The 23303-nt window shown below is 39.4% G+C and overlaps 1 protein-coding gene across 3 annotated transcripts in view; it reads right to left on the reverse strand.

Annotated features, from left to right (window-relative positions):
- Nucleotides 1-22728, reverse strand: part of LOC124805207 — a 50536-nt gene extending 27808 nt beyond the window's left edge. For all 3 annotated transcript variants that reach the window (XM_047265706.1, XM_047265704.1, XM_047265707.1), the window contains exons 1-3: nt 19457-22728; nt 14509-16506; nt 7916-8042 (exon numbers count right to left, since the gene is read on the reverse strand). In XM_047265706.1, the coding sequence (XP_047121662.1) occupies nt 7916-8042; nt 14509-16506; nt 19457-22701 (5370 nt within the window). In that variant the 5' untranslated portion in view covers nt 22702-22728. The remainder of the gene's footprint in view (nt 1-7915; nt 8043-14508; nt 16507-19456) is intronic.
- Between the last annotated feature and the right edge of the window lie 575 nt (nt 22729-23303).

Here is a 23303-nt window from a genome sequence, read left to right on the forward strand (position 1 = left end):
ATTCTCTATAGGATTACTCTTCTCAGAGTCCATCCTTTCTCTTCTTTCCTGTGTTTATTCACCATCTTCCAAACTGCATCTACTTCTCAGCCACAATGCATCAACGATTGTCCACACACAACGCATGCTTCATGACCGCACTGATTATTTTTGCAGCATCCGATGCCCCAAATTCTGTCCTTCGATAACTACAAACATATTTCTTCCTATTGATCCCACTTCATTCTCCATCCTGACATACTTTTAGTGTTTTATTTTCCACACCTGCCCTTGCCAAACAAACTTGTGATCCGCAACCTAAAGCAGCCCCCATCTCTCTCTCTTCCCTTATCACAACACACACATACCCCCATACCCTCTATTCCTTTCCTCCCATGTTTCCATATGTTTTAACATATTTGTGTGTATTTTTACATAATTTCATGCAGTTTCAAGCATTTTTATGTATGTTTATGTATCTGTGTGTGTTTTTACATGTCTTTATGTATGCTTGTACGTCTTTTGTCTTATCCAGCTCTTCTCACAAGCATCAACACCTTATTTTGTCCATTTCCACATCATTCCCATTTCCTTTATACCATCCTTGACACAATGGACCTCTGCTCCAGCTTCCTACACCAGTTTAGAAAGTGTCCTTTTCCCTGTCTAAAGCCCAGTCCCACATACTATTTCTTAAATGCTGCCTAAACCAAGAAATCCCCTCAATAGCCTAACCATAAAAATTCCTTTCTCTGGATCCCACCTCTCCTTTCACAATGATCTTCACCTTCTCAGATTCTGTCAGTCCCTGGCCCTCACAAACTTGGTACTGCAAAAGCACATCATGGCACAGGCATCCCAGAACTATCTCTGCTCCCTCCACAAGATACTGCTTATGTGAAAACTCTGCTTCATACATCACATCTCTGAAATTGAATCCCTTACTCTCTGCAACACCTGGAGGAGCATTCTCGACACCACCTCCGTAAGTTATCCACCCTGCTGCAGCCTCGGGGCACCACTATCCAACCGTATCCTACCCACAGTGTTCCTCCTTGTCCACCCCTCATACCACTTATACCCTGCCTACCTGACTTATTCAGTTTGCCACATCAACCAAAACTCCTTCAAATCCAGAGCCGATGCACTCCCGTGTCACTGTTGTTAACCCTTCCGTCAAAATCCTCAGCTCCATAGAAGTTTCAGTCCTATCCAAAGGCTCCACACCCAAATTTAAATATGCTGGACTTGTCAAAGACCTACTCTTCTTCTCACGGTCCCTGCCATGGAAAAACTTCTTTGTTGCCAATCACTCCTTTCAAAGCCAACCTAATTCCAACACTGAACCCTCCCTCCCCCAGTTCACACCACCATCCAACCATGATCCCCCCCCCCACCTAACTACTCGCTGGTCACCTTCCAGGAATTCCTTATCTTCAACTTGGTCTCACCATCCTTCCCCATGCCCCTTCCTCAGAAGATTGATCTTTCAGCAGAAGAAATAACAGCCATACACAACCTCAAAACAAATCCTGACCTAATTATCCTGTCTGCATCATTTTTGTTATGAATCGTAGTGACTACTGGTAGAAGGCCTCTGCCAGCTGTCTGACTACTCCACCTATAAACTCTGCCAGAGTGATCCCATCCCAGTAGTCCAACAAAACTCCAATCCCTGCTTAAAGCCATAGGCCCTTCCCAGAAACTCTTCCCTGAATCCATTTCCCTCCTCACCCCACTCACCCCAATGACACCCTGCACACCCACATTCTACATGCTTCCCAAAACCCACAAACTCAACAATCCTGGATGCCCCATTGTGGTTGGTTACTGTGCCCCCACTAAAGAATTTTGGCCCTCATTGACCAACACCTCCAACCAATTGCCCATAATCTAACCTTACACTTCCTTCACTAACTATCCATCATCCCCACCCTTTTACCTTCTGGAACTCTACTCATCACTCTCGATACCACCTTCGTACACAGCACCCTCTCACACCGTTGGTCTTAGCACTATTGAACACTATCTTTCCCATTATCCTTCAGATTCCAGACCGACTTCCTCATTCCTCATACACCTTACTAACTTTATCCTAACCAGCAACTACTTCTCCTTTGAAAGGAAGATACACAAACAAGTCTCCAGCAGAGGCATGGGCACCCACATGGCAACTTTCTATGCCAACCTATTTATGGAAAATCTAGAGGAGACACTGAAGTCTCCCAAAATGCCAAACCCCTAGTTTGGTTCAGGTTTACTCATGACATCTTCATGATCTGGACTCTGTACCAAGACACCCTATCTTCATTCCTTCACAATCTCAATGCCTTCCCTCCCATTCGCTTCACCTGGTCCTCCTCAACCCAGCATGCCACCTTCCTAGATGTTGACCTCCTCCTCTCGGATGGCTCTGTCTGCACCACTTTCCAAATTAAACCTGCCAATGACCACAACAGTACCTGCATTTCGACAGCTGTCATTCCACTGACCCCAAAAAATCCCTCCCATGCAGCCTGGCCAACCAGGTATGGCGTATCTGCAGTGACAAGAACTCCCTCGCCCAGTATGCTGAGGCTCCCACCAAGGTCTTCACAGAAAGGCACTATCCCCCAGATCTAGTCTGCAAACAGATCTCCCATGCCATTTCCCCCCCACACCCTCAATCCTCCCACCACCCCCAAGAACCCGCCCTTCGTCACCCAATACCATCCCAGACTATAACAACTGAACCACACCCTCCGCCAGGTGTTCGATTACAAGCATCATGTCCTGAAATGAGGGATGTCCTACCCAAGATCCTTCCCACATCTCCTAAAGTGGTTTTCTGTTGTCCACAATGTCCTAATACATCCCCATTCCACTCCCAATCCCAAACCCTTTCCACAAAGATAATAATCATGTCATGGTGTATATGTGGACAAGGAAAAAAAATTCCAGGATTTTTCCCAGACATCCCATTAAAAAAATATACTTTTTCCCGGGCGAAAAAACACTTTTTCTGTGCTAAGTGACATTAGCTTTTCTGTAGATTTTTCCTTTGTAACTGTAAAACGTATCACTCATTTGAATGGTTAACGTTTTATACACATATAAAAGGTCGGGGGTGGGGGGGGGGGGGTGGGGGAAGTGTTGGAAAGACTTTTGATAATAAAAAAGAAAGGAGAGAAGTTTTGGAAAGACCTTTGATGTGCAGCAACATATACACTGCATATTTGCATATTACGAAAGTGTAAATTCGAATTACATCAAACACAGCACATTAGTTTCCGGAGCCTTGAAATCGAGATTGCAATGTCCTTTCGTAAGCCAATCATATCTCATGCACATGATCTCACCAGCTGATGACAGCAGATATTCAGAGCATAGGACACGTGATGTAGTCAGCCAATAGCAAGATCACTGTTACACAGTGCGAACAGACAAAGGCGAAAAGTTAATGGTTTACATTAATACACATAGTATAGCTATGAGAAAACCTAATCTTTCACATATAATATTGGTCTCGATGATTAATAAGCTACAAGAGAAGCTAAGCTTTCTCATGTAATATTGATCTATTTTGTATGTGTTATACTTTAAGATACATCACACAAATGTGCCAGTAAAATAATGACATAAATGTCTGGTCTTCTGGGCTCGAAATTCTTGTAAGTGGCTGGTCCTCACAGTGTTCAGTTTTAATAATGCTCTATGATTCAAGAAATTCATCCCACCTTCTCACACGTAACATAATTCATCTTGTGTAAAAAGAAACTTACTTTGAAAGTAATGCTTTTCGAACCACCGTTCAAAATGCTATCCTGAGACTGTTAGAAATAGATTCAATTTAGCAGTTCCCAGACAGTGCCAGAAAACAGGCATTATTGCACATGCGCAGCTGCAGTGGTGTAGGAAGTCTGTATGTTCATATGTGTAAAGCACAAAGAGAGTTTGCATTACGCCATAAAAGAAACAGAACATCAGAGGATATTCCAAAAGCATCGGAATTTCGTAAACCATACTAAAATACATAATTCGGCTTAAAGTGCACATTGGTTTTTTCACGATTCACAATGAAGTAGGTCCCATCTGATATTAAGCTTTTCACTGTGGTTTTTGGGATGTAAATTTTCTTGGAGTACCAGTACTGTACTATCTCATATTTGGTTCTTTATTATGGCATAATGCCATGCATGGCAGAAGATGAAAACGTGCACTTGAAATTCAGCGAACAGTTGGAAGCAGCCAATACTGTGGAACAAAACACTTCGTTTCAAATAAATTGATTGCATCAGCGGAAAGATTAATGAAGCTAAATTTCTTTAGCAAACTGACAAAAATAACTTCATTGTTCTGCAAGGCGATTAATGCTTGACTGCTAATAATTTGGAAATAAAATAAAATCAGAGAACTGAAATTTGACATGGAAGCTGTAAACAAAGAGTAAATAGTGAAATCACTTAACGCAAACAGGAGTCAGCTGGAGACTAACCCCCTCCCCACAGCAATTCAGTGAACTCTGCTATTGCGCGAATCTGGCAGCTAGGGCACACGAGGAAAATTTTTCTCATTAGCATCTGGCTGCTTGCTGCCAATACAACTAACAGCCACACTTCAAGTAGCGGGAAGCAGGAGAAGATACTGCTCATATGTGAGTCAACTGTGCATGCGCATGAGTCTGCTGGCAACTGGTCAAACATGCCTAATGTAAACAGTTGTGACGTCATGCTCATAGAAAACAGTTTATTTTTACGAAGTATTACATAGTATTTTGCTGTTTACAGACACTTGTGTGTGCATGGTGTTTTGTTGTTGTAAATGGCGCATTTCCTTTGCCACTAAAGTTTTATTTTTTTCCCTCACATTTATATTTTATTGCTGCAGTATCATTCTCCAGTAGCAGGATACAGTAACATTTTTCCCTAGAGAATCAATTCTTACCAGTCAAAATTACAAAAATTTAACTGAAAGCTAAAACAATGAAAAATTTCTGGAATTCCTAAAAATTCCCGGGTTTTTCCCGGTTTTCTCCTACATGAAAAAATTCCCGGGTTTTTTCCCAGATTTCCATGGTCGTATACCCCCTGCATGTGAAAGATCCTGGCGCCAGACCTGCTCAATCCACCCACCCAGCACATCCTATTCCACCCACGTCACAGGTTTATCCTACTTCATCAGGGGCTGGGCAACTGGTGAAAGCAGCCATGTCAAATACCAGCTCTGCTGCAATCACTGCACAGCTTTTTATATAATTGGTATGAATACCAACCAGCCATGCGCTCAGATGAATGGCTACCACCAAACTGTGGCCAAGAGCAAAATAGACCACCCCGAGGCACAACATACAGCTGAACATAATGTGCTTGATTTCAATGGCTGCTTCACTACCTGAGCCATCTGGATCCTCCAATCCACCACCAACTTTTCTGAACTGTGCAGGTGGGAGTTATCCCTACAACACATTCTCCACTCCCATAATCATCCCGGCCGCAACCTATGGTAACATACTGTCCACCCACCCTCCATCCAACTGTTTCTACCTCTTTGTCCTATCACCTCCTCCCCATTCTCATCTTCCATCCTCTTTGTTTGCTGCTTCCTGCCAGTGTACCCTCCCATCTTTCCCCACTCCTCTCCTTTTTCACTACGTTTTACCCACCTCCCTGCCCCACAACCTCCTGATGCTGCATCTGTTGGCAACCTAGTTCCTCCATCAGACAGCACTCCTCTGTCCACTGCTATCCCTTCCCTGCCCCCTCTAGATTGCTGCTTCCATTCCACATGATAGTTGTAGTCTGGTCTGAGCTGCTGGAGTTGGCTGTCATGTGTGCGTGAGGCGTGGTTGCTTGTGTGAATGAATGTTGTGTTTCTGTTTCTCTTTCTTTTTCTGGTGGAGACTGTGGCCAAAAGCTTATGGGCAATTGTCTTTTAACCGTGCCTGTCTGCAACTATGTATCATCCTTGTGATAAGTAGCAATCTATCTTTTCATTGTTGACATCCCAATCTGGAGTTTTCATTGTTTGAAAATCTATGTTGCCATATGCACAGACCTCCAGCAGGTCCTGTATTCTCCTACTCTTAAGCATTCTGCAATACTCTGTCAACATCACCTGCCAATTTACAATAAAACAACACACTACATTTGTGACAATGAGTATGGGTGTACGTATGGCCAGAAATGAGGCCAGATGAGGATCAACGGAAATTACCTCATGCCTCCTGAATTTTCAGTACTAAAACTCGGTGAAGAAAGAATGGTGTGATCAGATCGGTGCATAGGACAGAACGATAACTGGAAAACGTTTTGTATCAATATCGCTAAACTTGAAGTACTTCACATCTGTGTATCAAACATTTCTAAGTACAAGGCACAGCTTTCTGCTTTGTGATCGAGATTTTGCATTAATCAAGAGAAACAAGAAGAACCACCTAGTGTATGAGTCATTTCAATGGGTGAAAATAATAACAACTGCTAGACCAAATAACTCATTTTTGGTATGTTTCATTCAACAAGATGATTCCATTGAACTAATCACTATTGAAAAGCAAATCCACAAAGGTCTAAAATGGAAAATAATGGATTACGTTTGGATGAAGATGTCCTCAGACTCCCCAACAGTATGTTGGTACCGCAAGAGTCATAACTACTTGCAACCTTGGTAATCTGCAAACTTAGCAAAACTTTTCAGAGGTAAATACAGCATTACAGTTCTACTTGTGATAATTAGCTTGAGTAGCCTACTCAGACAGCATAGAGAGCCCATGACTGTATCTACAGAAAAGAAAGCTAGTCTGATAGACATATGGAGATATATTCCTGAACAACATTGAGCCTTTTATGAGAATCTAAAGATAAAGTGAAGTGGTGTGATGCTTAAGCATTGCAGAACATTCATTTGCAACAATATTTCTAGTGTTCAGTGAATTCTGTTAAACAGAATGTAAATTGCAAGCATGGTTTCTCAATCATTATCTTTATACAGAATGAAACCAAGACACACTATTAAATACTTTCAATAGCGTGTGTCGTAAACAGCAAAAAATGTGCTACTTTCTTTATAGAGTTACATTTTTTCACATATGTCACACAACCATATTTTGATTATTACGTCAAACACTGTCACAATTATTGTCCATTAATAGCTAGCAAACTCATTTATACTGATTACCAATTGCAGAATAAGTATTCACAAACATTTTGCTTGTTTATTTGTTTTTCTTCTCTCCTAAAAAAAATCTGCATTTTGAGTGTTAAAATGTTTTTGCAGGAAGGTATTCAATTAGGCTCATTGGATTTTCTAGAACTTATCTGAAACACTCCAGTGGTAATATAATCTAAGATTAAAGTGTTACTGCCTTCCACTTCCATTACAAGTTCAGTTTTAAACATTCTGAAATCTTCTTTACTCTGCTTCAGAACTGGCTAAGCAATAAACTTAAATTTTATATCCTTTAACACCGCTCCCCTAGTGGGTAAGTACCCCTGAAATATCATGTGTCTGCTTCCTTCCCCAGGGTTGCTCAATATGAAACCGCTTATGTTAACTGTTAAGTGTGTATTTTATGAAAGTATGAATTACTTTACAGGTGTTACTTTTGTCATGGAATAAACATCATTTCACTTGAATCAGAAGTATCTGCATTTTAAAGTTTCAGAGTGTGTCAGAAAATTTTGTTACTTGTGATAGGTCTGTGAAATTTTTCATCTCTTCACCTTTAATTTAATTTTATGTGCTCTTTTCCAATTTACCTTAACCATTAATTGTGTCAAAGCAGATAGTACAGGTTGGACAATGTGTAATTAAGTATAAGTTACAGTATTTGTGATTTTGTAATAAGCACTAAGATCAGAAGGGTGACTCATTATGCAACTGTCTAAAGTGCGTGTATAACACTAAAAAGCCTACCTAATTCTTCCCATATTTTAAAAACCGAAGTAACATAAATACGTACATGATTGCCATTGAGGATTTTTGTGTCAAAAACTTTCTTGGCGGCTGGATCAAAACATTCAAGAGGAACACATTTCCATTTTACTCTTAATTGCTTAGGTACATACAAAATCCTAGACTGCAGGAACCTATGAGAAAAGGACAAAACATATTAAATAATTGAAACAAAAGATGCTTTCATACACAGGAAAAAAATTCAGTGCTTCACTAAACAAGAGAACACAAATATTTCAAATTAACATAAAACCAGATGATTAAATTAATAATAATTATGATGATGTGAATAATGTTTGCCACAGATTGTGCCAAAGAACTGCATTTCAGAAGTTATACGTACAATGATAAATGTAAAAAATTCAGAATGAATTTTTTCCTCTGTAGTGCAACGCACACGGATATGAAACTTCTTAGCACATTAAAATCGTGTGCTGCTCTGAGACTAAACTTGGGACCTCTGCCTTTCACAGGCTAGTGCTCTACCAACTGAGCTACCCAAGCATGAATCATGACCCCCTCCTCACAGCTTTACTTCTGCTAGTAACCTCATCTCCTACCTTCCAAACTTCACAAAAGTTCTTCTGCGAAATTTGCGCAACTAGCTCTCCTGTAAGAAAGGATATTGCAGAGACACAGCTCATCTGCTGCAAAGTGAAGAATTCATTGCGGAAACGTCACCACGGCTGTCGCTAAGTCATGCCTCTGCAATGTACTTTCTTCCGTGAGACCTAGTCCCGTAAGTTTCACAGGCGAACTTCTGTGAAGTCTGGAATGTCAGAAGTAAAGCTCTGAGGACAGGACATGAGTCATGCTTTGGGTAGCTCAGTTGGTATAGCTCCTGCCCATGGAAGGCAAAGGTACAGAGATCAAGTTTTGATCTGGCACACAGTTTTGACCTGCCACAAAGTTTCAGTATAAATCACCATAGCATACAATTTACATGAAATACTTGAGAAGTAATTTAAGTTACACGAATAACCAAATGCAGCAGCAGTGAGCAACTTGAATGGCACACAAAAATACATTTGTGACCATAAAGGGACAGGCAGGATGGGTAGGGCGGTGATACGAGTGGGGAGAGGCAGAAAGAAAAAAAATATATTGAGCGTGTAAAAAATAGCTCATTTTTGAAGACTGCTTTCTAATTTACTTGTTACATACTTTTCACCTCTAATATAACATATTAGGAAGAATTCTGGGACACTGATATGGTTGTGATCACTATTATTATGTCAGACCTCACAGACACCCAACAAGGAAAAAAACTGCTTAGTTGGAGCAGTCTACTAGGATTATCTACGGTATTGCATCTTTTATGTTGCAAGCACATACTTTACATGAGAACTGCATATGCAATGCCTGTTACTAATGAAGACAAGACACTAGACATGACTTTTACCTCTCGTAAAACGATCACTGTCCAAAAGAAGCTGTTGAACTTAATAGTTGTCTACAGCACAGTGTTTAGCTAAACAGTATGGTAGGAATAGCATAAATAATATGTTCATGATATGGTAGCAATTGATAAAACCTCTCATCAGCTGGATTTCGGTTGTGAAAAGAGCACAAAATCTATGTTACTGACCAATGAATACATGCACTGTGGTGCACCAAGTCTATTCCCAATTGTTGTCTGTAGCAATATACACTGTCGTCACATTAATGTGGCCACCTGCCAAAAGCCCGAATAACTACCTTTTGCAGTGTGGAATTGAGTCAGTGAGATTCTGGAAGGTACTGACAGGGATGGGGAGCTATGCCAACTCCACTGCAGTGGCCAGCTGTGGTAGGTTTTTTAGTGAGATCCATGGCACAATGAGCCCGATTGGGGTGGTCCCACAGATTCTCGATTGGATTGAAATCTGAACAGTTTGGTGGCCAGGGAGTAAGGTAAACTCATTATGGTGCTCTGTGAGCTGCATGACACTTAGCATTGTCCTGCTGGCAGATACCATTCTGAAAAGGAGAAAAAAAATGCACGTAGGGATGGACATGGCCTCCAAGGGCAGATGCATATTTGTGATGATCCATTGTGCCTTCCAGTATGATGAGATACTCAGGGAATGCCACGAAAACATTCCCCAGACCATAACATTCTCTCTTCCAGCTTGGACCCTTGCAATGATTGTTGCAGAGTGTTTGCTTTCAGACATTTCAAGCTGATGGAACATAAAACACGATTCATCAGAAAATGTCATCTGTTACACTCAGTGGATGTCCAGTTGCAGTACTGGTGTGCAAATTCCAGCTTTCGTTGCTTATGAACAGCAGTCAGCATGGGTGCACGAAGCAGGCACCTGCTGCAGAGGCCTTTACGCAACAACATTTGCTGAACTGTCACAGAGGAGACACTGCTGGTAGCCTCTTGGTTCATCTGGGCAGCTAGCTGCTCAGCATTTGCATGTCTATTCACCAGAATACATCCCCACAACTGTTGTTTACCCCTGTCACCTACGGCCAGTGATGCACCACAGTTGCCTTGGCGCCAATTTTAGATAGCACATTTCCCCGTGCACGGTGTACTTTAACCACGGTGGCACTCAAACAGTTTACGAACATACCTGTTTTGAAAATGCTTGGCCTGAAAGCCGATGATCGTGCCATTCTGGATGTCAGGTAAATTGCTGATTTCCACATTGTGACAAAGACTGTACTGTTTTCTACATCCCCTGGATGCACCTTACACACCTTCCACTGCTAGTGCTGCCACCTACCATGTGTGAGTGGTTATTGCACACTGATGTGAAACACATGCAGTGGTCACATTGCTGTGACTGGACCGTGTATATCATCAGCCTGAATTTCACGTTTCCTTTAGTTTTGTGTGTATATTAACACATGCTGCAATAGATAACAATACGGAAGTAGACTTGCTGCACCATGTTGCATATGTCCATTCGTTTGCAGTCCATGCTCTGTGCCTTTCCCCACTGAATCCCAGTTTGTGAGAGGTACATATCAATGTTTTGACTGTTTTCCATAGAACTACTTCTCTATAGAATGTTGTGTTCCATATTTTTGTGGCCACACGTTGTTCATCACTGTAGAATTTATCATTTGGAAATATGTGATGAATCTAGGAATATACTACAACCCCCTACATACCACTCTGATAGGGATCACAAAGACAAGATCAGGCTAATTACAGCACACACAGAGGTGTTTAAGCAAACACTTTTCCTGCGCTCGATACATTAATGGAATGGGAAAAAGCCTTAATAATCGATACAATTGAATATATGATCTGCCACGCACTTCACAGTGGTTTGCAGACTATAGATGTAGATGTAAGAGGCGCTGAACTGTCTTAGTCAAACAAACAATAGTTGGAAATTTGGACTGGCACATTGCTGTCTTTTGGAGTTCTGTTTCCATATAACTTCATAAAAGAGACAGAATTCTTTTAATAGAACTTAGGCTATCACTTTTTTAGTCTATGGAAATGTTCGAAGTGTGCAAAGTCGAAGTACAGTTGCAAAGTGAACTGACAATGCAACACGTTCATTTCATTCTTAAGAACTATAAATTATATCCTGAAGACATAATTTTATCTTTACTGCACCAAAATCTCAATCTCAAGAAAAAAGTGACATACTTTGTCAAATCTCTTTGATGGAATAAAAGCCAACCAAAATTCCACCAAAGTATTATTTCTGTGCACAGCCATTTAAAAACATATAAAGTTTCCTGTCACTTTCTGGAACATTTGTTTTTGTACTAGGCGTTTTTTCCTAAAAGTTGTCAGCCATATTTTCTACGGTGTTTTGGCAGATATTTGCAATGTGTATCGGGAATCAGTTCAAACAAACACTAGTCATAACCTCTTTATGTGATGCTGCTGGAAATCATAATGGTCATCTTCATCCCAGGAACACTTCTCGTCAGTCAAAAACACAACTATCAAATGCCTAGACTTCAACTTCTCTTGTGTCACCTGGCAAAAACTGAATCAAGGTATATGTGGGACAGGAGAACAACTACCACACTCTGCAGTTGGAGATGGCAAGACTCTCCAAACTGTGACTGTGGCACAGCCAATGGCCACATAGTGTTCAAAGACTGTCCCTTCCATTCTTTTACCAGCTTCCTGAAAGAACTACATCAACCAGCTTCTAAAGCAAAAGAGTAGTTGTAAAATCATTAATTTTTTTCTTTCAGTTTATGTAACTAGTTGTTTATAATTTCTTTCTTTGGAATTGTTAATGTGCTTGTGGGTGTCCAAGATCATAAAATGCTAGGTAAATAAATAGCAATAGGTAAATAAATAATTAAGATATTTCAAAGCATTTACAGAGGCGCCCATATTGACATGTGGAGCTTCTGATACAAAGGACAGTTACCATGAAGCTTATGCATTTTGAATGTAAAGTGTTTATATGACTCTTCTCTTCATATCCTTCTCTCCCTTTTTTTTAGACAAATCAACAGATACTCTTGAAGGTAAAGCACTGCTAGTACTAACTGGAGACATTATGTCAATACAACATTAATATATGACAACAATGTGTACAAATACTTGGTACTAAACATTGCAAATAGTACTCTCAAAACAATAAAACATTGAACCAGCTTTGGTAACCATGACATTCAAGTCACAGTTCCTGTGCATCTAACCAGAGGGCAGATACTTGCCTTTTTCTCATAAAGGATATGAGTCAGTGACTTGTGTATCAAAATAAATGTAATACTTTGTTATAAAAGGGGCAGACTCTGCATAGATTGAATTTCTGTTTTTTCATACAATAGCGTCTATTTACTTATGTATGTCACATTAAACAATGTAACTCCATTTTGCTAATTTAGTGTCTTATCCCCTTTCAAAATAATCAATTTACCTACTCATAGAATTGAAACATTATTTAAAACAGCTGAAGAACACTGGTGTGTTTAATAAAGGAGATGGATCCTTTCGAATTGTTATGTTCTTTTTCTCCCAAAATTATTATTGTTATCATTGTTATTATTTTCAAATCTTGTGACATTTTTAATACTGCCATTTACAAGACACGCACAATACCTAAAATCTTTGAATAATGACTCAGGGCTTATTCAACTTAACTTTATTGTCTATTTCTTTCTTTTAGTTATTTAGAATCCATTAGTAAGATTACTTTGCCGAAAACTGTGCTAATACAGAGAATCAGTAATTTCAGGTATTGTTGTCATTGTTCATATGTAAACACACACACAAACACTAACTTACTGATAAAATAGATGAAAAAGCTACATAAATAATGAAAGCATTCATACAATCAGTGACGAAAATATGTTACATCAGTGATGTAAATATGTTACCAACACTTGCATTCATTTAGTTTCAGTTTTAATTATTGTAAACTTATAAAAGAGATGTGTTGGAAGTCATTTTAAATCGGTCTGTGAAAGGCTACTAAATGTATGAGATCTATGTCCACCAATGCACAGAAATATACTGCAAATGAGTTAGTACACGTTACAAGTCATAAAACGTCTCGAGTTTCTAAATTTATTTTTCATATCCAGATCGTTCTATAATTTACCACTTGCTCTAAATGACTGTTTGGACAGTGAATGTGTAATTATTATGGACAATATCCAACTCCAATTATGCTTACTGCAACATTAGCACTGGTCTGTGAACTCTTGTTATTTCCAAATGATAATTACTGTGCGAATCATGTTCATACCTATTTGAATATTGGATCTGAAAAACAGTGTTTTAAGTGTATAATTCTGTGACTTTGTTAAATATTTGTTTACTGCACATGAAATTTTGTGAATACTTATGTTAGTGGTAGGTTACTGCATTTGAACGATCATATTATAGCATGTCAACCGAATGTGGTATGTGGCTATTCATTTATCCATGCATCATTACAATAGCTAAGACTTGATATGGTCATAAACAGTAATTCATTCAACATCAAAGTGCAATTAGTGTTTGAATTGTAATCTTGGTGTAGACTAAAGCATTGACAATAGCCTAGTTTCGAAAACTAATTTTTCAGCCATCACAGCAACCATGGGCACACCTGCACTAATAATGGATAAGCTGCATCTGCTGCACCAAAAAAGACCGATATTTTTTAAATAAATAAGAATGGTCAATGTGTCATTTTAATTTTCAAAGTATAGTGCTTGGTAAAAGAATAAACAATAAGTGGGGCCTATGTGCTTCATTGCTGGATCATATGAAACATTAGTTCAGTTGAACAGGATCAAAACATAAAGGACAAAACAGCATATGATCCCAAGTATCATCTGCCAGATGGGCTATAATATGATACATGACACTAATCACACTTACTTTGAATGTTAGTGTTTCACATAGAAAATATTTTAAACTGGTCATTGTTGTAAAACTTTGTTTGAAATCATTAACTTAGTTGTGTCATAATGCGTTTGTTTATCATTACATTCACTCCTCATTGTCTAGTTTCATTATGTAAAAGAATTGTAAACTGTGAAATAATACATGTAGATGCAAAAACACGTTTCATTGTTTTTCTCTTTCTTTACTGTTCTGTAATGCATGCAACTTTAGATCTAAACCAGCCAGCTGTTCTTTACTATGTTGATAAATACCCTTGTTTCATCACAAGGAAAACTACTACTTACTTATCGAGCCATGTGTCTACAGCATCCATGTTGGGAAACATGAGTTCTTGATCCTTGATGAAAAAGTGACGGAAAGTGATCTCACCAGTGTGTAGACGCACAGCAGGAATGTAACCTAGACTAGGCATCATTGGATACAACACACAGGGCACTTTACGAGTTCGATGTATGACATTTGTGCGAGATGACTTCTGCAACGAAGAAAGAATGGTGCCTCCTACACTTTGCGCTGGTCCTGGATTAGGAGGCATGACAAGTCGGTGCAGCGATATCCGATGTTGCTCAGTTGCTGTGAACGGGCCAAACAACAATTTCTGCGGGGCTTCAAACGTGGCATAAACTCCAAATTTTGGACACGAAAGATCATTAACCAGGACGTATCCTTCACGTCGTTCTAGCAGAGGCTTACAAAGTGCCACTTTATCCCGCATGGACTTGTAAACCATGTCTAGCATTTCTTCATATTCGACACCACACCTTTTGGATGCCACATACACCATATCATACTTCTTCACAAGAGGTACAGAAAACCAGTGAAATTTGTCAGCTCCTCGAGGCAAAGTGTACAAACCCTGAGTGACACAATACGTTTCTTCATTCACATTTACATCTGCCAGTTCAAATCGCATTTCTGCATCAGTTGATTCTCCTGCCGCCAGCAATTCTAACATCTTTGCTTTGAAGCGAGCTGGCGATATCTTAGAACGAAGTTCAGCAAACGGCCCCCCATCGGGAATTCTGTCATTGGGCACAGAAACTCCAGAACCTGCCCATGCCTCAGGAGACAAATGCTCAGTCTCAGATGGCTGCAAATCTTCTTCAAGTTCTGGGTCTGCCTGAATTCCAGCTTGTTCTCCCTGTGTACCTTTAACACGGTTTGTTATCGTACCAGCAATTTGCCAGCATGAACCATCACACCTCAAGATTGCATATTTGGAATTCTCAATACGACCTGGGATAACAAGATTTTGCACAACAGATGGGAAACCTTGCAGCTTACGCATTTTTTTAAGATTGATAAACTGAGGTGATGGTTGTCTATTAGTTGGTGTGATGATAAGTTTCATTCCAGTATCAAGGACACGCAACCACACAAAAACGTTGTTCATTTCGAAAAGTTGCTTGAGAAAGTTCCAGTTTACCACTTGTATATGACCTTTAGGGAATGTATTCAAGTCTGGAAAACTATTACCCTCACTGATAATTGATGCCCTAGATTCATTGCTGCTGCCTTGGAGAAGACTTATTAGCTTCGAACCTAGCTGCTGTTTCTTCCTAGACTCACTTTTAGAAGGAGACTGTTGTGATGGAGATTGTCGTGGTGGAGACAATTGCGATGGAGATTGTTGCAATGGAGACTGCTGTGCTGGAGACAGTTGAGTTGGAGACTGTTGAGTTAGAGACTGTTGTGTGTCCACTGCATTTGGGAACTGTTCTTTGATCACACTTCCTTGCTGTTGATAAGTAGTAGCACACTCTGCATCCTCACTGGGCTTCTGTCCACAGAATTCTTCTAAGGTGAGGGTAGTGACAGCTGCAATCTGAATTCCAGCTTCTGAACCCTTCTCAGATTTCACAGTGACCTTTCCTACATTGTTCTGGCACTGATTTGGTTCCCGTCGATTTAGACGTATCACACTGCTGCGAAAACGTCTAGAAAGGTAGGTGTGAGAAATGCCTGCTGTCCTTGCTGAATCACGCTGTAGATTATGCACGTGAACTGTGTTGAGAGGAGTTGTGCGCTTCACAGCCACATTGCGTGATTTTGTCTGCTGCTCTGATGCTTGCATGGCCAACTGTCGACGTTGCTCTGCAGACAAAGGAGGGGAACATAGTCTTTTAATAGCAGTGTTTAATTTAATAAGCTCACACAATGGACTGGGAGGGATTCTCCTCTTGATACAATCACAACCATATTCATCATGCTCCATACAGTATGGTCTTTTCTTTATACCTTTCACCTTGTTTATGGACACAAAAGACTGTTCTATTCCATACCTGTAAAATAAATTAGACATTACAATACTGTAAGATAGACAAATACAAAACTTAATTTCAATAACAATAGCCATTCGGCAAAATAATCACTAAGCATACTAGGAATGTTAGATCCTAAAACAGTATCTGTTTATCGTAAATCATGATGAAACTGTTTAATTAAGGTAGGTCTCCCCTATGATATTAAAGACTACATACAATACATGTTCAAAATCCTGAAGAACTATACTATAGCTTAAAAAATGACACAGTGAATGTTGCAGCCACATTAAAAAATGACAGTGTATTATAGTTTATGTATTATGTGAAAACGGAACACGACTGTAAGAAAAACAACACACACACACACCACGCATAAAATAAAAAATATGCACGGAGCGTGTGTGATCAGAGGCCAAGATGCGCACGTACGCACGGTTTACAATAAAGCCTGCTTAATATGCTACTGTTGTTTCACACACCACCAGTCAGCCAGTGTCTGCTCAAGTTCGGTGCAGTGTGTATGCATTTCACGTCGTGTTACAAATGTATTATTGTTCCTGCCATTTTTTGCCAATATGAGTCATTCCTCTTTAAAACAGAAGAGGATATTTGTTTCTTTGGTGATAGATGTTTCAGCACTAGTAAGATTGGACAGTGACGAGACTATAAAAGAGGCGGAGGCAGAGTTGAGCATAAATGAAGTAACAGTAGGTGACTAGCAGCGAAGCAGAACCAAACTAGCACTGTGTATTCAACCACAGTGTCTTGTTTTTCTCCTAAATGACATCAAAATTCACAGATCATAAAACCATGAAAACATCAGATTATGAAAAGACTAATGAAGGTCTTTTGTTGTGATTTACTCAACAGCAAGCTAAAGGAAGTCCTATAAGTGATCCGATGATTCAGAAGAAGATGCTTTTATTTTGAACAGAATTAGAAGCAGGAGAAGAAAGTTCTTCCACTAGCTCTAGCTGGCTGGATGGAAGAGAAGGTATGGGGTGCACCAGCTTGAATTCTGTGATGAAAAGTTATCCGCTGACAGTGGAGCTGCCAAAGTGATACATGAAAAAACAAAAAACTATAGTAAATGAAGAAAATCTGCCACTGGATCAAGTTTATAATTGTAATGAGACAGGACTCAATTATAGAATGCTTCCAACAAAAATGCTAGCAGCTAGAAATGGAGCTTATGCTATGGTTTATAAGAAATCAAAAGATAGATAACAATTCTAGCTTGCAGCAATGTCTCTTGAGATCATAAATTGCTGAAATTGCCACTTTTGATCAATTGCTAAGTCTGCCAAACCAAGAGCATTCACAAACATACAGTTGTCAGCCTTATCAGTTTTATATAAAAATAAAAAAAGTGCCTGGATGGATATCTCAATTTTTTAGAGATGGCTTTTTGACACATTTGTACCACCCTCCCCCCTCCCCTCCCAAAACAAGGGACTTTAATGAGCAAAAAATTACCACTCAAGGAATCCTTACTCTATACAATGCAGGAATTCCCTCCAAAGCTATAGACATTTACCCTTTTTTACCTCCAAATACTACTAACCTTGTCCAAGCAACAAACCAAGGAACACTGACACATTTGAGGGAGGAGGGGAGGGGGGGGGGGGAGGGGATGTGTTGCTACCACTTCTGCACTCGACGGTAAATGTGCCCCCAACATAAAAGTTGCCCTGCAAAAATTAAAATGAAGGATGTTGTAAACAGGGTTGCAGAATCTTGGCACTACTTAAAATCAGAAATACTAAAAAAGTGTTTGGAAATTCTCTCAGAAGAACATAATAAAAATGAAAAAAAAGAAAGAAAGAAAAGAAAAAGAAAGCAATAATGACACTCTCCCAGAAGAAAACAAAAACGAACTGTTGTTACATATTGTTTGTCATCTTTCTGGGTCTGAAAATGGAGACCATGAAGTGCAGACGTGGTAGAACCAAGACAATCAGTATGTAGTGATGGAACGACACCATTAAACTTAGCACTGCACTAAATGAAGCAACAGATCGTGGCAACACCAGCTGGCATTATGCTTCTTTGAAGACAATGGGACTACACTACTAAGAACAGATTTTCTTTACAAAAACAGACTATTGATTCTTTTTTCTGACAGTAAAATATGCACAGTACTTTAAGTAATATGTATGTGCTGAAAATACAATGTTTGAGTTTTTACTAGAATATTATCTCTATAACAAACTCTAAGTAATGTGTTAACTGATGAAACAACTGTGTTACTGTAATAATACTGTGAACATGAAGTTCTGAATCTATTTTTACATAAAGTTTCTAAAATTGTCCCGCATTATATAATTCGAGTTTTTCCAAATTCAAGCTCTTCTTGGTCCCAATTACCTTCAATTACCAAGGTTTCACTGTAAATCCCAATGTCAGCTGATGGAACAGGAAGCAGCTGCAGTAATAGTGCAATACACAAACCTATTCTCATTTCCCAGACATTCACTCCTAATCCCGCATTCTATGACCATGGACTGCTTAGGATTTGTACCACATACTACTGTTGAAATTGAATTTAACAGCAACAAGGTGCAATTTCATTCCATTCAATATTTCCTTGATGTTACCAGATGTTTTCCTAGACAGATTTTAGTTTGCTGTTGTAGTGCTCATTTAGTGAGATTTTAAGTGTGCCTGCACCTCCAATCATTTATCTGTAGGTGATTTTTTGTCTGCTCTCACGGTTTGTCTGATTTTATTTGTTTTCTACATTGTCCAATCTCCCACACGATAAGTCATTTCATTGTATAGGTTGCCAAAAAAGGAATGATGAAGTGCTCTTTCTTAAATTGATAACTGGAATTATTATAATGTAAAATATTTTTCCATATATAGGTATCATACATGCAATTGTATAAAATAAATTATTATCAGTTGTTACTGAGCATGTGTTATTTAAGTATAATACTTCATGGTAATAATTAAAAATATGACTTACCTTTCTTTTAATGCATTGTGAAGCTTCTCAATCACGCCAGACTCCGAATCTGCAGCTGCATCAGGAGCAATTGTTTCAGCATTTGCTGACTTCTTAATCACTGACACTTCTGCAGCTCTGCCTTGTACTGCAGGTTCCAATGTGGTGTTTGCAGTGGAGGATGGAACAGCAGTGGAGTCACAAGCTATTACTTTGATCTCAACATCATTTTGAGGTTCCTGGACAGCTGGCTGTGCAGTTGACTCTCCCTCACTCACAACTTTAGTTATTTCTAAATCTTTGATGCAGATGTTGCTCAGTATCTGTGACCTAATGGGTACAGTACCATTTTTCATTTTGGTACCAGGCTCTGAATTGTTGGTGATCACTGATTTCTTGGGTGTCCATAGCTGGGGAGGAGGAGGACGACTTGGGGTAGCCACTTTTTCCAATTCTAAAATAGGTGCATTTGAATTCACAAGCTTTGGGTTGCATGGAGCTAATATCCCTCCTTCCTCAACAATGCGAGCCTCAATATCGGTTGGCAACTGAATAATCACTGGCGAATTTGGCAATGGTGCTTTGGCAGAAGTATTCACTTTTTCTGACGGAATTCTATGCGAACGAAGTTTGCCACTCACTGTTCTTTCAATTTTTATCTTGTCTATGGGATATTTCTCTTGAGAGGGCTTTTCTTCTCTCGAGCCAACTACTTTAATTTCTGAAGAATCAGATTTGTAACGTGATTTAGTTCTCTCATCTTCATTTTTTGCAAGTGCTTTAATCTGAGGAACGGTAAGATGAGAAATCAATACAGAGTCCCTATATCTCCCTGGAAGTTTCCTGTCCCTCTTCTTTCTGATATTACCATCTCCACCAACAACAATAACACCTTCATCCCCCTTTATTACTGTCTGGTGAAATTCTCTCTCTTTCTTTGCCAGGTTTCGTCCTACTTCGTTCTGCAGCCTAAGTAACATGTCGGGTGACAAAAGTCTATTGTTTGTGACTTCCTCTTTGTTGAAAGATGTTGCCGAAATGCACTTACAATCAAACATACACGATACTTCTCCACAGTGGCCTCTGGGTAGAGATTTGCAGGTTTTCAGACTTTTGCAAACACAACCAAGTCTGCAAAAATCTTCTTCACATATAGTTTCCTGACCAGCATTCATCTCAATAACATTAACACCTAGTCGCTCCATCTCACGGACCAAATGCACAGTCTTCTTTTTCTTGCTTGCCAGGTTACTTTCAATTTTCTTTTCACAGTTTCGCACAAGTCGAACAGTACGATGAAAACCAGTACAGGTATCACTGTAAGAGGTGTCTGGATCATTATGCACTCGATCTCCATTTTCTTTATTAGCCACATAAGTCAATATATTTCTGACAACTTCACAAACCTCCTGACTTACACTGCTATCACTCTTTACATTGCTGATCTGCAGTGCACTGCCAATGAAGTTCAGCTGTGTCTCTTTACATAATGGTTTGTTTGCTGTTTTTTCTTCTTTTTCTTTTTTCTGAAATTCCTCTATAATTATGCAGTCAGGATCTGGAGACGTGGAGCGATTATTATTCATTGGGAAACGTGTTTTTTCTTTCAAAAGTGTTAGTTTCCTTGGTGATGTTTCAACGGCAGCTTTAGAAATCTTGGTTGCAATTCTGTGTGGTACTAGCTGTTTTACTTTCTGTTCAGGTTCAGAACAACTAGCCTTCATTTGGTGTCCTAGGCTATTATCTGTCTCCTTCAGTGTCTCTTCAAATATAAACTGAGTTTTTCTTGCTGGTAAAATAATACGCTGTTTTGGTAAATTAACACCATCCCATTTGGCAGGGAGTAGTACAGAAACTGCAAAATTAGCCCAGTTTGCATCTATTTGGTACGTGTCTGATCGAATTTTATTTAACTGTTGTATGACAGGTTCTGGTAATTTTTTACCAATTCCAGCAATGAATGAAAATGAAATATCACAAGTTTCACCAATGTTATTAAGTAATCCAGTTACAGTATTCTTGTTGCAGTTACTTGGTGGTTTTGAAATACATACTTTTTCTGTTTTAACTACATTTTTCAAATTACTACTAGGTTTACCACTGACACCTGTCTCTTTCAGAGAGGATAAGCTATCAGTATGTGAATCCCTTTCAGACTCACTCGTTGTCATTCGGTTGTCCTTCTTATTACGTTTACTGCTTCTGAGATAAGGTACCTTTTTAGTCTTCCTGTGTGGCTGTCGCCTACGAGATTCACCTTCAGAATCACTGTCCACAGAATCTTCATTATAATTTGGAACTTCAGTTGGCCTCAAGCGTCTCAGTCTTCTACGTGGTGGTTCAGCTTCCATTTCATCCAGATCACTTATATCAGCATCATCTATTCCTCTTTCTATCCTATCTGCCGACCTGTAGAAACTGTGTCCATCAAAAGTACTTCGAGAATCGGAATCGCCAGCATCTAATTTTACTTTACTCTCACTTATCAACTTTTTATCTGCTTTTCTTAATTTCTCTCCGGTAAACTTCCTTTTGTCAGGAACTGACACATTCTTCAAGTGCTTAGACTCCAACTGTTCTGGTACATTATGTCTCTGTTCCACAGCATTTTCTTTGCTTTTGCAAGAGATGGCTTCTTCTGCTGCAAGACTTGGCACTTCAAAACTGATTTTTAATTCAGACTGGGTGATAAGAAAGTTGTCCAAGACATCACTGATAAATGCAGATTTCTCACAATCCTGCGAAATTTCCATGGATGCACCATCAAATGGTCTAAAAACATCATTCTCAGCTGCAGAGTATTGACTGTTGGTTTTTTCTGCAAGATAACAATTGCTTTGTCTTCCACTCTGTAATTCCAGAGATAACTCACTCACTGTATCATTTCCATGCATATTAATTTCTGTAACACTTCTGTCAACAGGAGATTCCTCGAAGTCTAGAGATGTTCCAGAAATACTAAATGTAGGAGTACACATTCTCTTCTGCATGTGTTCATCACATTCAGGTTCATCTAGATTCTTTGGCTGGTCCTTCTGTGATTCTTTCACATCTCCTGTTACAGATTTTACACTACTGCTCCCGTATTTATCCTCCCAGTCAAATGCACTACTGCAACTGCTACTTCGACTAGCATGTGGAGGGTTGTTATTGACAAGAAACTGTTTTGTTCTCCATCCCTTAATCTTGGTAATATCTTTCGTTTTTGTTGGCACAATGGCCTGACTAGCTCCTTGTGATTCATTGTCAGTGTAGCCCTCATACATTACATCCAGGCCTGTGTCGCTCTGAAAGTGGTTTTCATCATTTAAAGTTATGCCTTTAAAATCTAGTTCTATTTTCGTGAATTCCACCATGTCATGCTCAGTTTCAAATGACAGGAACTCGTATCCATCTATTGTATCACGTTCTTCTTTCCCTGTACTAACACACTTTGGAGTTTTAAAAAAATTTTCATCATCATACTCTTCCTCACTCCAAAGGCATTCTAAATCTGAAGAGTGTAGATCAGGGACTTCACTGCTGAAATCTGAATGGAGAGCTTCTTCTAGCACAGGGGGTTCTCCATTACTATGGGCATCATTACTTAACGTGTCCTCAGCTACGGTCTGTTTCGATTCACTGTTGAAACAATGTGCTTTTCCATGTTGCTCCTTTTCTGTGGTATCACATGAAACCTTCATGGCATCATCTTGTGGTTCCTGCAGTTCTGGTTCATTAGGAGCACAAAGTTCTTTTGAGTTCAGTTGTGGCATTTCCATTGCATCCTCTGTATCACGAGACACTGGTGAACATTCTTCAGCAACTGAAGAAAGCTTGTCTTCTGCAGGCAGACTGTCACCAGAAATTGTCCCTTTCAGAGAATCAT

Source organism: Schistocerca piceifrons, chromosome 7, assembly GCF_021461385.2.
Source record: "Schistocerca piceifrons isolate TAMUIC-IGC-003096 chromosome 7, iqSchPice1.1, whole genome shotgun sequence".
In the NCBI taxonomy this organism is placed as follows: domain Eukaryota; kingdom Metazoa; phylum Arthropoda; class Insecta; order Orthoptera; family Acrididae; genus Schistocerca; species Schistocerca piceifrons.